Source organism: Ictalurus furcatus, chromosome 1, assembly GCF_023375685.1.
Source record: "Ictalurus furcatus strain D&B chromosome 1, Billie_1.0, whole genome shotgun sequence".
NCBI classification, from domain to species: domain Eukaryota; kingdom Metazoa; phylum Chordata; class Actinopteri; order Siluriformes; family Ictaluridae; genus Ictalurus; species Ictalurus furcatus.
The window spans coordinates 8,680,190-8,697,528 of record NC_071255.1 but is presented as its reverse complement, the minus strand read 5'-3'; the positions used below and the strand labels follow the sequence as shown (position 1 = coordinate 8,697,528).

General features: G+C 38.8%; 1 protein-coding gene across 1 annotated transcript in view; it reads left to right on the top strand.

The window, feature by feature from the left end:
* Positions 1 to 14,851, top strand: part of kcnn3 (potassium intermediate/small conductance calcium-activated channel, subfamily N, member 3) — a 92,530-nt gene extending 77,679 nt beyond the window's left edge. Inside the window, exons 8-10 of the mRNA XM_053614212.1 lie at positions 7,069 to 7,196; positions 9,331 to 9,400; positions 14,558 to 14,851. Coding sequence (XP_053470187.1) covers positions 7,069 to 7,196; positions 9,331 to 9,400; positions 14,558 to 14,851 — 492 coding nt within the window. The remainder of the gene's footprint in view (positions 1 to 7,068; positions 7,197 to 9,330; positions 9,401 to 14,557) is intronic.
* The last annotated feature ends 2,488 nt before the right edge of the window (positions 14,852 to 17,339 follow it).

The window sequence follows — 17,339 nt, the reverse complement described above, 5'->3', positions numbered from 1 at the left end:
AAAAAAACGCACACAAAAGACTTGAAATTAACCACAAATGTCTGGACATAAGAAAAGGTAGCTAGACGTTTCTTCTTATCTCAGCATGGGAAACCAGTTAACAGTGGTGCACATTACTAATTTGCAGTATCTACAGCAAAGATGGACATTTGCAGACTCTGGCAACCGTGTTAATGTAATACATATCATTAAACCAAATCAGCACTATTTTGTTTTTTTACTAGTAGTCCAATTTAAATGCTGTCTTACTGAGTTTTACTAGTCACTTTATCCTGGTCAGGGTTACATTGAATCCGGAGTGTATCCCAGGAACACTGGGTGTGAGGCTTTACTGTGCTATGTACATATCATGATGGACAATCTGGCAAAACTATATCACAATATTTTCAGGTTGGACTATGATCCACAATCTTATTACACATATTTTTCATGTTGGTTTTTAAGTTTTAAAGTTACTGAATAGAGAAACCAAATTAATACTGATGAAAATATAGCTCTACAAGGAAACATTACCTCAAAGAAAAAGAATAACAGTCACCACAAGGCCAGAGTACCTTTTCAAACAAATTTCAAAGGTTTTTTTAAAAAAAGAAGAAAGTAATCAAGCATGGATGTAAAATAAAATCACATCACCTCTAAGTAATCTAATCTACTTACAGTCTTCAGTATTTAAAAGTGAAGTAAATGGAAAAGTAATATTGTGCTTAATAGGGTGTTTAATATTAGTATGTTTAGTGTGTAAATGCTGTATACGTTGGCTGAGTTGGTTTCCAATTTTTCCCAAAGTTTTATTGAAAACAATGTCAAAAATTTGTACTGCGCTCCTCTCTGCATTCTGTTTTCTCTCAGGATTCTCTTTACCACTGAGGAATGGCGGTGATTTTTTTTTTCCCCCCAAACCCTCATTTTCAGCTATTGTGATTGATACAGGTCAAACGCTTTAAATAATGTTCACATCAAACATCAGAATGGGGGGGGGGGGGGGGTTGGGGGGAATGTGTTCTCAGACACTGCTGATTTTCTGGGATTTTCACACACAAGAGTCTCTTGAGTTTATACAGAATGGTGCGAAAAATAAAAAAACATCCTGTGAGCGGAGGGTCTGCAGGCTGAAACACCTTGTTAATGAGAGAGGTCGGAGGAGAATGACCAGACTGGTCTGAGCTGACAGGAAGTCAGCTATAGTAACTCAGATAAGCACTTTTTATAACCATGTTGAGGTGGGTGGGCTTCAAAGGCAGAAGACCACATCAGGTTCCACTCCTGTCAGCCAAGAAGAAGAATCTGAAGCTATCATGGGATCAGACTCACTGAAACAGGTGATTTTTTCCCCCAGATCTTGCTCTACTCGGTTTCGATGAGCCCATGCCCATGATAGCCTCAGATTCCTGTTTTAGGCTGACAGGAGTGGAACCCAATGTGGTCTTCTGCTGTTGTAGCCCACCCACCTAAAGTGTTGATGTTTTTTGCATGCTGAGATGCTTTTCTGCTCGCCACAGTTGTAAATAGTGATTAATGAGTTACTATATCCTTCCTGGCAGCTCGAACCAATCTGTCCAATTCCCTCTGACCTCTTTTATCAACAAGGCATTTCCACCCACAGAACTATCGCTCACTCCATGTTTTTTGTTTTTCACATCATTCTCTATATATTCTTGAGACTGTTGTGTGTGAAATTTTCAGGAGATCAGCAGTTTCTGAAATACTCAAACCAGCCTTTCTGGTAAAACATCCACGCCATGGTTAAAGTTACAGAGATCATATTTTTCCCCATTCTGATGTTTGATGAGAACATTAACGGCCATTAATGTTCACGCATAAAACCACGCAGATACTGACCTGTATCTGCATGATTTTATGCATTGCGCTGCTGCCGCATGGTTGAACGATTGGATAAGTGCATAAATTAGCAGGTGTACAGGTGTTCCTATTAAAGTGGATGGTGAGTGTAAATGGCATTTTAAACTTCAACTCAAACTTTGAGGTGGGTCGTCTTGAAAGGCAGAAGACCACATAAGGTTCCACTCCTGTCAGCCAAGAACAAGAATCTGAGGCTATCATGGGCACAGACTCACTGAAACTGGACAGTTGAAGACTGGAAAAAGACCAGGTGATTTTTCCCCCCCCCAACCACTCATTTTCGACTATTTTGATTGGTATTATATCCTTTGACAGGTGAAAGGTCATGGCATCAGTGAAATCTTTCTAGCACTTAGAAGTAGTGTCATGAGGCATTTCCTTGCTCCAGCACTGTTTCTGGCCACGGTGCTGTTACACTCATGTGCTTTCCATGTGTGGCTTTCGGCACACATTTGGCGTGTTTCCTTGATGAGCTATACCTTTGCATATTTTGTGAACAACCATTATTGACGCTGTGTCTGTTGTGTAAAATCCAGCAGTTCCACATAACTGATGTTAAATGCTGCTGACAACTTGGGATGCCATGTCTGAGCGTTTTCAGCGCAACGGACAAAATGTGTTTAGTATCACGGTACACGTGATCTCAATGTAAAAACAGATTGTGGAGACATTTTAATCATTCATGATCTAAAATCGACATATCTCTCACACCTAGTGCTATGCAAATGACATGTTTTCCTTTCACAGTCATAATAATTTCCTGTGAGTCTGACTCTCTTAGAAGAATGGAGGAACCCCTGCTGGGAGCCTTTTTTTTTTTTTTCTTGCAGAGGAGCTTTGTGATAAAACAACTGATTTGTCTTGCATCCTTTATAAATAGCAGCAGAATGAAAAACATCACTTCTCACAATACTTTGTTTCAAATTATATGTCTTATGCAGTACTGACAGGATCATTACCATCTATCTAAATATAGCATAACAAATGTTTGATAGACTGTTGGCTTTATGAAATGTTACTATGATTGAAACCTAACTGACAGCCAAGCAATGTGGCAACAGCAGTTGAATATTTAAAAAAGTATTGTTAAAAATTCATTCAATTTCTATAGACTAAAATCTCAGGATAATATTAAATTAGGTTAAGATAATTCTATCTGAGATAACATGGAGATGACAAATGAGGAGTAACTGGAGGCTCGATATTTATTATAAAATGTCAAATGTAAATATAACGAATTTGACTAATTTATGAAGGTTATTTGCTCTTTTACAAAAAATAAGATGAGCCTATTAGTCTGTAGGCTGTGGATAAGCTAGACTTTTTTTTGTCACATTCATTATTTAGCCTATATATTTAATGTATTACATATTAAATTAAACGCAAATGAAATCAATAAATAGCAGTTGATTTTAGAAAATCGGTGCATTGTTGTCTTTCAGAGGAAATGGGAATAAAATCCTTAAATACAATTTTCCTTTTTTTTTTTTTTTTTTTTTTTTACTTTTGGGGTAATCAGATGTTAAAATGCTATAATTTTACTTTTTTACTTTATAATTAAGGAATGTTGGTACAGTTATGGCTCCTTTTAATGTCTACACTCACCATCCACTTTAATAGGAACACCTGTACACCTGCTCATTTATGCAGTTATCCAGCCAACCAATCATGTGGCAGCAGCACAATGCATAAATGCATATCATGCAGATACAGGTCAAGAGCTTTAGTTAATGTTCATATCAATCATCAGAATGGGGGAAGAATGTGATCTCTGTGACTTTACCCATGGTATAGTTGTTGGTACCAGATGGGCTGGTTTTGAGTATTTCAGAAACTGCTGATCTCCTGGGATTTTCACACACAAGAGTCTCTAGAGTTTATACAGAATGGTGCGAAAAATAAAAAGCATCCTGTGAGCTGAGGGTCTGCAGGCTGAAACACCTTGTTAATGAGGTGGGTGGGCTTCAATGGCAGAAGACCACATCAGGTTCCACTCCTGTCAGCCAAGAAGAAGAATCTGAAGCCATCATGGGCTCAGACTCACTGAAACAGTACATCTGAAGACTGGAAAAAGACCATTTTTTCCCCCCCAGATCTTGCTCTACTCAGTTTCGATGAGCCCATGCCCATGATAGCCTCAGATTCCTGTTCTTGACTGACAGGAGTGGAACCCAATGTGGTCTTCTGCTGTTGTAGCCCACCCACCTAAAGTGTAGATGTTTTTTGCATGCTGAGATGCTTTTCTGCTCGCCACAGTTGTAAATAGTGATTTATGACTATTACTATATCCTTCCTGGCAGCTCGAACCAATCTGTCCAATTCCCTCTGACCTCTTTTATCAACAAGGCATTTCCACCCACAGAACTATCGCTCACTCCATGTTTTTTGTTTTTCACATCATTCTCTATATATTCTTGAGACTGTTGTGTGTGAAATTTTCAGGAGATCAGCATTTTCTGAAATACTCAAACCAGCCTTTCTGGTACAACATCCACGCCATGGTTAAAGTTACAGAGATCATATTTTTCCCCATTCTGATGTTTGATGAGAACATTAACGGCCATTAATGTTCACGCATAAAACCATGCAGATACTGACGTGTATCTGCATGATTTTATGCAATGCGCTGCTGCCACATGGTTGAATGATTGGATAAGTGCATAAATTAGCAGGTGTACAGGTGTTCCTATTAAAGTGGATGGTGAGTGTAAATGGCATTTTAAACTTAAATTATTTTATTCATAGAAAAAACACAAATTTAAAAAAAAAAATCAAAACAAACTTTCAGCCTTATCCAAACTGGAGCACGCTCCTGAGTCCTACACAACTCCCTCTCTGATAGTAAGTTGCTTGCTTATAGTTTTTTTTAATTTATTTATTTTTTACACGTTATTATCTATTATTATTAGACTTGGATTGTGACTTGGAAACAGCACATTAATATAATCCTGCCGTTCATGTTCATCGAACTCGGGTCCGAGCCGTGCCATTATACAGAAATAATTCACAACTTCTGACCAATCAGATTTGGCATACCATTATGCCCTTAATTCATGAGTCTATATAGGTGTGTATTAGGCTGTGACAATCAGTACCTTTCCTGGGTATTAGTATGGACCTGATGACTCCCACATATCTTTCTCTCTCTATCAGATTAAACCTGTGCGGTAATGGCTGAAGGTTAACACTTGTATAATTAAAAACACTGACCTCTGCTATTTAATCAAAGCACTGTCATACTAAATCTGAAGCTAAAAAAGCATGCCCCCATGCCATCCAGTGGCCAGAGGAACACCGCCAAATCAGGATGCTATTAAATATGGGAAGCTTCTGTCTTCCCTGCACCACCCTTGCAAAGTCTCCTCAATCATTTTCCCTCAACCAATTTCTCTTTAGTTAATTAATCATTGGCAGTATGATATGTCAGTGGCACTAACCTACTGTACAGAAACAAGATTCAGATTTAACTGGAATCATGAGTGGATCTTTAAAATGGCAAATGAAACCACCATAATGGATACTACAGCTGTAACAGACACGTCCCTCTGATAATTTTGTCTCGAAAAGAAAAAAAGCAGACCTATAAAGATTCGTACTTAAAGTGCACCTGTTATGCTTTTTCATATATTACCATTCATGTAATGTGTTATATAGCTGTTTATATAGCTGTTTTGGTCCTGGACATGACGTTAAACTGCATCCAATAAGGACGTCGGCAGCAGGGCGTCTGATGTTGGTCTTGTAACAGATGAATCCTTTTTCTGATACAGAAAAGGTCAATGATACAGCCACCTTGCTGGCGTGCGGAGGAACCAGAGTGCTGGTCAACAAATGGCACCCCCAGACTAGTTAGTTTTGTCACTGCTGGACAACTTTCAAATCCGTCAAGGCTGTTACACCTGTGTGTACCACTTGAGTCTGGATCTGGAAGCCCAGAGAGACTGCCGGTTGGGGGCACTACACCGTCTGTCTTATTTCTGGGCAAGGAGTGTTGAGAGGAGATATAGCTGTTTGTGAATGTAAAAAAGTCTGCAACGTTTCAAAAATCACAGTGCACGACAAATGGAGCTATTGACTCCCAAAAGAAAGAACCGATTCTAAACAGCTGAAACGAGTCGTTAGTAATCCCAGACTTACTTCCTGTATGAACCTATGTAGGTTTGTAACAAAAAAACCACCTCTGGTCTTCATTGGCTGCTCGCGAGCAACGTGTACTTTGACCCGCCCTCAAACACTACAGTTCCGGTTGCGTCCTGAAATAGTTAGGTTCATGTCTAGAAGACGTCGTTTTCTGTGCTGCAAAACCAAAACCACTTTGCATGGACTCCCAAAGGATGAGGATATAAAGCATCAGTGGTTAGAATTCATTTTAAAACGATACCTCAGCAGTTAATTGACGACTGCTTCTCAAATCTAGCTGAAGTCAACGTGGGATTTGCGAAACGATTATTCATTAAAGATGCGGCCGTACCCACTTTATTTGGACAACCTGTAAGTATGATTAATTATTTATGTATATATTTTCTACGGAGTGTTCCAAATACGTGGTTTTGTGTTGTATACATGTACAGACAGTGCACAGCTGTCTAACAACCGGCTAACTCACGTGATTGTCAAACTACATATAAACTTACCACTGAGAAACGTCCTGTTCTCGTCGTGCTTGCGATGGTGGTTCGGGTTGATCTTCCAATGCATCACTATCAGACTCGGGCTCAAATTGCTACGGTAAAACCGACATTATTACGGATCTGATAAACGGCGTTTCCTTTCCGACACGCGTTGTAAGCGGTAGACCGATCACAACAGACTGGGACATCTGACCAATCAGAGCAGAGTAGGCTTTCTGACAGGAGGAGTTTAGAATGAACGGATCCTTGAACAGGTCGTTTGTGACACTGGGAAAAAAGGTAATGCTGCAATGTACATTATGAGAAAATTAAAGTGTTTTTTGACCTTGGATGCATGTAAACCTATTGTATGAGACTTTTAAAACAAAATTAGACACATTTAAAAAGCATAATAGGTGCACTTTAACATGATATGAGCAAATCTTTTCTTGAAACACTCTTTCTGCCAAGATGAGAAGTGTTTTGGTCTTGCATGCGTATGCTTCAGGAGCATGCTTACTTGGACTTCTCTCTTGAGATCTGCTTCTTGGGTGCGAGCTGTTGCTAAAGGAGTTGTTATGGCATTGTGTCCTTACAGATAAAGAATGCAGCAGCCAACGTTCTTCGGGAAACATGGCTGATCTACAAACACACCAAGTTGATGAAGAAGATCGATCACTCGCGTGTGCGCAAGCACCAGAGGAAATTCCTGCAAGCCATCCACCAGTGAGAAAAACAAATGCATACATACTCAGTCCAGCCTCCTTTATTTATTCTCAGACACTCCTTGAGAATCGATTTCCAAGCATCACACTTGGTATTGATTCCCATCTGATGTTCACATGTACCCAAACAATAACAAGCACATAATATACTTTCAAATTAGACTAAGCAGGCAGATGATCTCCATTGCCTACTCATTGTCTATGGCATAGCTTGGCATTTTCACACTGGTATAATAACAGGAGCTTTAGTTGCAGCCAGCTGGATTGCAGAAGATCCAAAGAGCATGTGAAGTGCATTTTGGCTTCACTAACAGTTATGTTTGGAGTACTTTAGCAGCAGTTAGCCTGCCTGACCTAACAGTAGGATTGATCCCAATTCCTGGAGATCTACATACCTGAAAAGGTCAGTTCCAACTCAACTGCCAACACTGCTGAATACTCTAATGAGCTAAATTGATCTTCTGGATCAGATATGTCCCATTAGGTATGAGATACTGCATTTCAGTAGTCTGTATCATGCTTTTATCAGCTTGTGGAAGTGCATATCACCTAAGTCACGTGAGTGGCCTCTTGCAGTACAGTACATGAAAAGTAGTGTGTAGCTCCTGCAAGCAAGCTCAAAGTAAGCAACACTAATTGACTACTGTTGATTACTTTCAAAACCAAGTACAAATAAATTTTACTAATTTCAGTCATTTCAGTTTGATAACTCCCTGGCTGTTAACTAACCGGCTTGTTAACTAGCTTTCAAAGTGAGGTAATGAAGTGAGCTTTCAAGTGCAGATGGTGCAGTTGGCTACATAAAACCCAGGTTGAACAAAGTCAAAAAGATGTTCTTTTCATAAAGTCTACAATTACTGTATGTTAATTTATTCCCTTATAGAATTAAATTGCCAAAAGTATTGACTGTTTTCAAGAAACGAACAAAAATATACTAATGAGAAAGAAGAAAAACACTCTGAAACTGAAAAGTGAGCTCAGGGGCAAAAATTTAACATGGTTTCAAATAAACAGCTTTTCTTTGTTAACATTTTTCTAAGATTTGTTTTCGCTAATCATGGTTTATGAATGTGCTGCCAGAGTTTTCGTTTACGCTTTAAAAGTTTTCATTTATGCTCCACAAGTTTACATTCGCCATTCTGGCACAAACCTCTCGTGTGGGCGAGGCTTTACAGCGTTTTACTCTCATTGGCTAGTGAGATTTGGATTGACGGCTGTAGATTAGGATCGACGGTTGGAGTGTCCAGCTGAGGAGGAGGATGATAATGACGACGACACTCCGTGCTGCTCCTGAGACATAATCTCCAAAAAATACCCGTATGAGAGTATGAGACTATCCAAACCTCAAATAGTAATTATGAACTAATATTCTGACTAAGTAAGTCAGGAAGTAATTTCCACTACAAAGTACAAACACTATTACTATACAGAGAACCGCATTCAGAACTGACAAAATTCAAAATTCACATCACTGAAGTGTCTGCTTCGAGGTCAGGGAGTTGTCGATCCAAATCTCACTAGCCAGTGAGAATAAATCGCTGTTAAGCCCCGCCCACACTAGAGATTTGTGCCAAAATGGCTAACATAAACTTTGAAAAACAAAAATGGTAAAAAACAAATATGGTAATATTTGTATGCTTATTATGCGTATTTTTCCATCATTCCTAAATCATTTTCTCCATCATTATTAAAAAAAAATTGTCTCAGAATATGATATGGGCATTATAATAAATTGCTGCTTAAAGGATTCGTCCATTTTGACTTGCAGCAGCACTATACATTGAGTCTCAGCTTTATACCAGATTGTGATGTCGTGTCCAGCTAACTTTTCTAAACTTTCTGGAATGTAATGACCCCAACAATTGAAGTAAATCTGATAAAATTGTATTTTACTGTTCTCAACTGTCAACAGGTTTTATTTTATTTGGGAAAGGCATGATTGCTTTGACGTTAGCGTGCTTACTCAGTCGTGTTCGATGGAAGCTATGGTGTTATAATTTTGTGAATTATATCATTCACCTTTTTTTATGTTTTAAACTGCAAACAAAGCTACGAACAATTTGGTGATGTTGGCCAGGATACTGTCATGAATTACTGCAATAATACATTGTGTGTCTCCGTCTCTGTGTTTTCAGACTGCGAAGTGTAAAAATGGAGCAAAGAAAACTGAGTGACCAGGCCAATACACTAGTGGACCTCTCAAAGGTGAGAGCACACCTAACCACATTACCATTCACCACACACCTGCATTTTTACAAACCGACATCTATTGAGAAATTGGGGCGTTCACCCAAATACTCTGATTCTGTACAACTCAACATGCGCACAAGCATCATTACCTCCTGTTATCACCTCCAAAGTGACACACACACACAGCTCTGCCTGCCCAAATATATCTCAGTAATTCTGTTTCCATGTTGACCTGCTTGTTTCTGTAGCTTTGCGTCTCCTAGCAACCAGAACCACTGTTAAAGCAGGGATGTCAGTGGGAGTTTGTGGAGAGACATGGAGAGAGAACGAACCAGTTTTAATACAACAAGTTCATAGTGTGTGTGAGTTTCAGACACTAGGAGAGGAGAGAGACAGAGAGAGTGCGAATCTTAGGCTGTATGTATACATGTGTCTGAGACGGAAAACAAGCGTTCTGTGTGACTGTGTATCACTTAGCGTTCTCTAAATGCCTTTGTTGAATTCCACTCACTTGTTTTCCTTCGGGGAATCCCCATCATCGCCATCTTAAGGGCTGTTCCTATGCTTTGTTAGGTCTTTGTTAGGTTATAGCTGTCGACTTCAGGAACAGAACCCAGATATTTTTGGCTTTTTCAAGACAGCAAAAATGGTGTAAACAATTTTGGTTTGCTAATACTCAGAATGGGTTTTAAGCATTCATGTACTCATACATCTATACGTGAAATAAAATCAAATAAATGACATAATCTGTTTATACTGTAAGTAGCCATTTGTTATTTCCATGTAGTGAGGGAAAACAGAAGTGTTAAAAATAATATCAGAGGACAAATGTGGCACTGCTGTTCAGAAACAGTACACTTTATTCACCTGTAACATACGTGCGATTAGCACATACAAGAATTTTCCTGAGAATACTGAGAAAAGAATGGAAAACCTGAGGGTATAAGAACAGTTACGGAATTCCATCATTTCAAATACATAATGCAAATCAAAATCTAGACCTGTTACCGGTGACGGCTGGTCATGATATTAGACGGGAAGTCTCAATCTAATATCTTTCAGTCACGTGACAATGAATTTATTAGGGTTGAGCAATGTACTGTATCCATGTTTTATCGATGGAATAATAAGGAGGTTGTGGGGCAAACTATTACACACACACACACACACACACACACGTAAAGGCAGATAGGCAGCTACGTTAATGCAGTGGTTTCTCCTAATACCAAACAGGGTAACAATTAATAACTCATTCATTAAAACCAAAAAACACCAAATGTACCATTAGCGGAGTATCTTTAAAAGTCAGAGGGGACTTAATCCTGCTAGCCCATTTATACCAGCCACTCCTGCCTGTTGTTTAATTTGAGCTCCACTGACTATTTAATAATTTATTAATGGTATTCAAGCAATGTAAAAAAAAAAAAAAAACCTCAGCACCGCACCACTGAGAGTACAGGAAAATGTTTTGAGGTTCTGGTCCATGATCATACTAGAAATTAGGTTGAAATTAACTTACTGTGGTGCTTGAAAGTTTTTCTCTATTTCTGCATAAATAGGACCTAAAACATCATCAGATTTTCACACAAGTCCTAAAAGCAGGAAAAGAGAACACAATTAAACAAATAAGACAAAAATATTATACTTGGTCATTTATTTATTGAGGAAAATGATCCAATATTAGATATCTGTGATCGGCAAAAGTATGTGAACCTTTGCTTTCAGTATCTGGTGTGGCCCTCTTCAATAACTGCAGCTAAATGTTTCCGGTAACTGTTGATCAGTCCTGCACATCGGCTTGAGGGAATTTTATCCCATTCCTTAGTACAGAACAGCTTCAACTGTTCTGTTGGGATGTTGGTGAGTTTCCTCACATGAACTGCTTGCTTCAGGTTCTTCTACAATATTTCTATTGGATTAAGGTCAGGTTGTGGGCTTAGGGCCATTGACTTGCTGCATGACCCACTTTCTCTTTGTTATTCAGTTCAAAGACAGATGTCCTGACATTTTACTTTAGAATTTGCTGGTATGATTCAGAATTCATTGTTCCATCAATGATGGCAAGTCGTTCTGGCCCAGATGCAGCAAAACAGGCCCAAACCATGAGATTACCACCAGCATGTTTCACAGATGGGGTAGTGTTCTTATGCTAACTATATTAACATTAGCCCATGTGAGACAGGCCTTTAGTTGCTTAGAAGTTACTCTGGGTTCCTTTGTGACTTCTCAGACTATTCCACATCTTGCTGTTGGACTGATCTTTGTTGGTGGAGCACTCCTGGGGAGGGTGACAATGGTCTTAAATTTTCTCCATTTGTACACAATCTGTCTGATTGTGGATTGGTGGAGTCCAAGCTCTTTAGAGATGGTTTTGTAACCTTTTCCAGCCTGATGAGCATCAACAACTCTTTTTCTAAAGTTTTCAGAAATCTCCTTTATTCCTGCCATGATACACTTCCTCAAACATGCGTTAAATAAAACAGGGCGCTCACTCACACCTGAATGTCATCCACTGATTGAAAACACCTGACTTTAAATTCACCTTCAAATTAACTGCTTAAAGCTTAGAGCTTCACATACTTTTACCACTCACAGATATGTAGAGTAATATTGGATCATTTTCCTCAATAAATAAATGACCAATTAATGTCTACTTTAAGGACTTCGTAAATATGACCTAGAAAATCGGATGATGTTTTAGGTCATATTTATGCAGAAATAAAGAAAATTCTAAAGGGTTCGCAAACTTTCAAGCACCACTGTCCATATTGGTTTTTAACAAAGGCAAACAAAAGTTAACAAAAGAAGGTCAGTGCTACAAATCAATGTCTGGAATTAAGATACTGAGAAAATTCAGTTTTATTACTAAACTGAAAATAGCAGATGCACTTGATCAATAAATATAGAGAATATGACAAATCTCACCTGCTATGCAACTCTTTAACCCTTTCATGCAAAAACTGATTATGAGCATATTCACTTCATTTATTATTACTTAAAAATTCACATAATATATGAATTTTTATTTTGCCTAAATATCACATATAAAAAAAGCCGTAGTTGTATGTGTAGGTATGCCATGAGCAAAAAACCTTAACCATTAAACATTATACCTGGAAAAAAAAAATCATAACAATAATTTAAAAAAATCTTTAAATGCCTTTGTAGGAAAAAAAAAAAAGTTACCATTCAGGTCTAAAATATTTAATGTTGAAGACTAAATTAGAGAAGAGAAAGTATTACAGAAATGTTCGTTTTTATTATAGAAATATTATAATTGTATTATAGAGAATTTCATTTTGGAAAGTTTTTTTTACTAGTCTAAGTTGTTGTTTTTTTTTTTTTGTCTAAATTGGCTGTTCAGAAGTGTGAACACTATGCATGAAAGGTTAACATCTAACATTCATAACACATTCATGTAAGAAAGCGTGCTTGCCACCAGCAGCCTTCCAATTCCAAAACACAGCATGAAACACCACCATCCCAAAAGATTTGGCCTCAAGATACAGTAATTATCCAAAACAGTCATGATTACAACAGAACACTTTAGCTAGAACTTTAAGTAGCTCTTCTACCTGCCTCGCCTCAGGAACCCGCTGGGTTACACAGTCAGACCATTTTATCGTATATTACACACAAATAAGTGATTAATATCGTACTTTATTGATCGCAATCAGTTCGTATCTATGAGTGGTCACAAGTCTGACATTGGGCCTGTTCACACTGGTGTCCCTCAGGGCTCGGTTCTTTCCCCCCTTACTTTTTAGCATTTATATTTTTCCACTTGGTCAGCTTTTAAGATCACTCGGCCTTACCTATCACTTTTACCCAGGTCAACATGTGGATGTTTTCTTCCTTTCGAATTGTATTTCTGAGATAAAAAAATATATATATATATATATATATATATATATATATATATATATATATATATATATAGGTAACAAAAAATGTCAAAGTTTCAAAGTAAATTGAAGAACCTTGAAGTTATTTTGTATGCCAGTCTGACATTTGACCCTCATGTGAAGAACACTGTCACAACTTCCTTTGTCTATCTCAGAAATATTGCGTGCTTACAGTCGATGCTGTCCCCCCCAAACTTCGACTACTGTAATACACTTCTCATCAGAGTTTCTAAATCTGCACTCAATAAACTGCAATATTTGCAAAATACGGCAGCTACGATCCTGACTGGTACCTGGGTGTGTGATTACATAACCCTTATTCTAGAGTCCTTGCACTGGCTCTGTCAGGTACCGAGTTGATTTTAAAATCCTTACACTGACTTCTAATTTTTTCTTGTTATGTATAGTCATTCGTAATTCTTTTTCCATTTTGCTTTTTGAGTGTGTGTGCGTGTGTGTGTCTTCTTAGAAAATTTTTTAAACTGATAGTTTCGCATTGTATTTGTTCATTTTTTTGTGTTCTTGTAAAGCGCTTTGAGAAAGCAACTTTTATAGGCGCTATACAAAAGAAAGTTATTATTATTATTAACAACATTATCTAAACATCTGTCTTATTCTTTCTTTTAGTAATCCTCATGACCTCACCGTTACGTCTTTTCATCCTCATTCCCTTTCTATCACATTCCCTTTCTGAATCTTTGACACGTTGTGGCCTACATAAATGTTTCCCTCTGCATGTTCACTATCATTTATTCTCTTCATTGCTTCTGTGCTCCCACCGTTTTTCTTTCTCACTTTCTTTTCCTGTCTCTGACTATCTCTTACTCTCTGTCTCTTTCTCATTTTCCGTCTTTCTCTCTGTGTGCCCTCTCCCAATCCCTCTCTGGCATACTCTAATGGTTGTTCTTTTTCTGTTGCCATTCTCTCGCCTCATTTTTCTTGCCCATCTCTCTGGCCTGTCTGCTCCTCTCTTCATAACTCTCTGTTTCTCCCTCTTTTCATTTCTTCATATTTGTCCATTTTATCTGTTCCTGGGTTGATATTTTTGCCTGTCTCTCATCTTGTTTTTTTCCCCCTGAACCATCTCTCCCTCTCTTCTTGTGGTTCTTACTGTTCTGTCTGTCTTTCTCTATCTTTACCTATTTCTGTCATCTTCTCCATGTCTGCCTCTGTCCCGCTTTCTCTTTCTTTGCCTGTCCCCCCACCCATCATCTCCCGTTCCATTTGCCAACGTCTTTCTATTTGTCTCTCTCTGGGGTAAGAGTAGATGCAGAGCGTGATGTATGAGCTCATGTCTGAGCTGAATGACCGCAGTGAGGATCTGGAGCGCCAGATGTTGAGCTTGGAGCAGAGAGTAGAGCAGCTCACGGCAGGTTTCAGCGCTCTGCCTGCTCACCTCTCAGCCACACTAAATGCGCAGCACGCTGCACTCATTCGCTTGCTGCAGGAGCGAGATGCCAAGACCCCGAGCCCAAGCGTGCCCGCCCTCATCACACCCACGCCCAGTGCCAACAACCAGGCCTCAGATGAAAGCCCCAACACCAGTACATCCAACTGCTGAGAACCGGAGGCTTTGCCAAAGCTGGAAAAGGAATGGTGTGGAGACTGAAAGACTGGGAGGAATCAGGTTCAACGGCGTGAAGTCAGTTTGGGAATAAAGTAACGAGTTGCACACAGATACGAAGCTGATGATGAGGGAGGAGGGGAGTGTGAGCGAGATAAGAGAGAGTAATTAAATGAGAAGCAAAATACTTTAATGGAATCTGCACTAATTGGAGGAAAAAAGTGTCTCTCCCTCCATCAGGAAATGAATCACCATGGCTTAGGACACATTTTCTACCTGACTGCTAACCACATATTAACAAGCATCCCTTTAACAAGAACTCTAGTCAATTCTAAGACTAAAGGCAAGACATAAACACAGAGACACATGCCAGGCCTGCCCTTACGATCTATTCACAGGACATGGAATTCAGACCCAGCGCAAACACTGTGTCAGAGACACACACACACACACACACGCACACACACACACTCACACATACACAACAATGCACTAAATCCTCACCACTGAACACTGCCAGTTGGACCGTTTTTCAAGGACGATTCGCTCACTTCTGCACGGAATGAGAACTGCCATATTTCGTGGAATACACACGAAAGCCTATTCACACTGTTATCATGAATGTCTGCATTTGAAAACTCATGCACTCTTTTGCTCTTAATCTCTGTCTTGCACACACAAACATACTTTCTCTCTCAATATCTGCTACCAAAGTGCTGTCTATAAGGCAACAGGAACAAAGGATGTGGTCAGAGGTATACATATACAAAAGTCCTCAAAACCTCAATGTTACCATGGGGGAAAGCAGAACTCATTTTAGAATCCAAACGGCGTCTTTATCCACCTGAAAGATGAGACAGCCATTTGCAGCGAGGGGAAACCGAAGCCAGTCAATACACACACACACACACACACACACACACGCAACTTAACAGCTGCTCACAAGGGAATAAACTGTAGAGTTGAGAATTAGTCTTTCTGTGAGTGTAACTGATCCTGTGCTAATGGTATATGTTGGGAATAAGAGACTCTTTCCTGCTGACCCTCATTTCTACAGAGACCATTCTTTCTGAAAACTGTCTCATAGTGACATCCTGTGGCCGGAATACTGAATTACATCTGCTTGGAATTATTGAAAATGATGCTGTTAACTAAAACTAGCTTTGTATAGCTGTTTTTTTGTTTTGTTTTGTTTTGTTTTTTTTTGTTTTTTTAAATTAATGATTTTAATTATTTATTGTTTATTTATTTATTTATTTTTTACCATTAACGATTACTAACACAGTTATAGCGAATATTTACTACTAATATACTATGGCATCCTTCTCATTCATCATGACAGTTAATGGTCACTGTATTAATACCGACTTTAATAATATTAACTATTGCTAAGGGATTTTCGGTTTGAGGTTGAAATTATTTTGTAATTTTATTTTACCAGAGAGAATTAATAAAGTATATATCTTTATAACGTCTCAGTGGCTATGTTGCACTTTCTCTTCTCTTTCTCTTCTGCCAGTATTACGAGTGTTACTAGCTGTATGTTTTTACAGTGCGGTGAAAGTGTTTGCCCCCTGTCTGAATTCCTGAATTTCAAACACTGAATGACATTACATCTTAAACCAAATCCTAATAATGCATAGAAGGGAACGTGATAGACATTTTATGTATTTATAACACCCAATCCACATGTATGAAAAAGTGATTGCCCCCTTCCTCTCAATAGCTGGTACCACCCTTAGCAGCAATAAGTGCAAACAGATGCTTTCTGTAGTTGATAATTAGTGACTTGCAACGCCTTTGGAGAAAGTTTGACCCACTCTTCCTTGCTGAACTGCCTCAGCTCAGTGACATTTGTAGGCCTTTGAGAACGAACTGCGCTTTTCAGGTCCTGCTACAACAATTTAACAGGGTTTAGGAATGGACTTTGACTAGGCCATTTCAAAAGTTTGACCGCAAGCCATCACACTACCACCCCCAAGCTTCACAGTTGTTGCGAGGTTCGAGATTTTGAAAAGCAGCGTTAGGTTCTCGCCAGATATAATGGGGCCCGTTTCAGCGTAAAAGCTCCACTTTAGATTCATCTGCCCATGATACATTATTCCAGAACTCATGGATCATCTACGTGTTTACTGATGAATTTGAGACAAGCATTTATATTCTTCTTGGCTAGCAATGGTTTCCACCATGCTATTCTTCCAATGGATCCCATTCTTGCCCAGTGTTTTTTTCTGAAGGTTTAATTATGAACACTGACCTTAACTGAAGCAAAAGAGGCCTGCAGTTCTTTAGATATTGTTCTTGGGTTCTTTGTCATTACCTGAATGATTTTACGCCTTGCTCTTGAGAGATTTTGGGAGGGTGTCCACACCTGGGAGGACTGACTATAGTTCCAAACTTTCTCCATTTGGACAGAATCTAAATCTAAAGAGATAAAAAAGATGTACACTCTACCAGATGATCATCACCAAACCTATTTTCTACT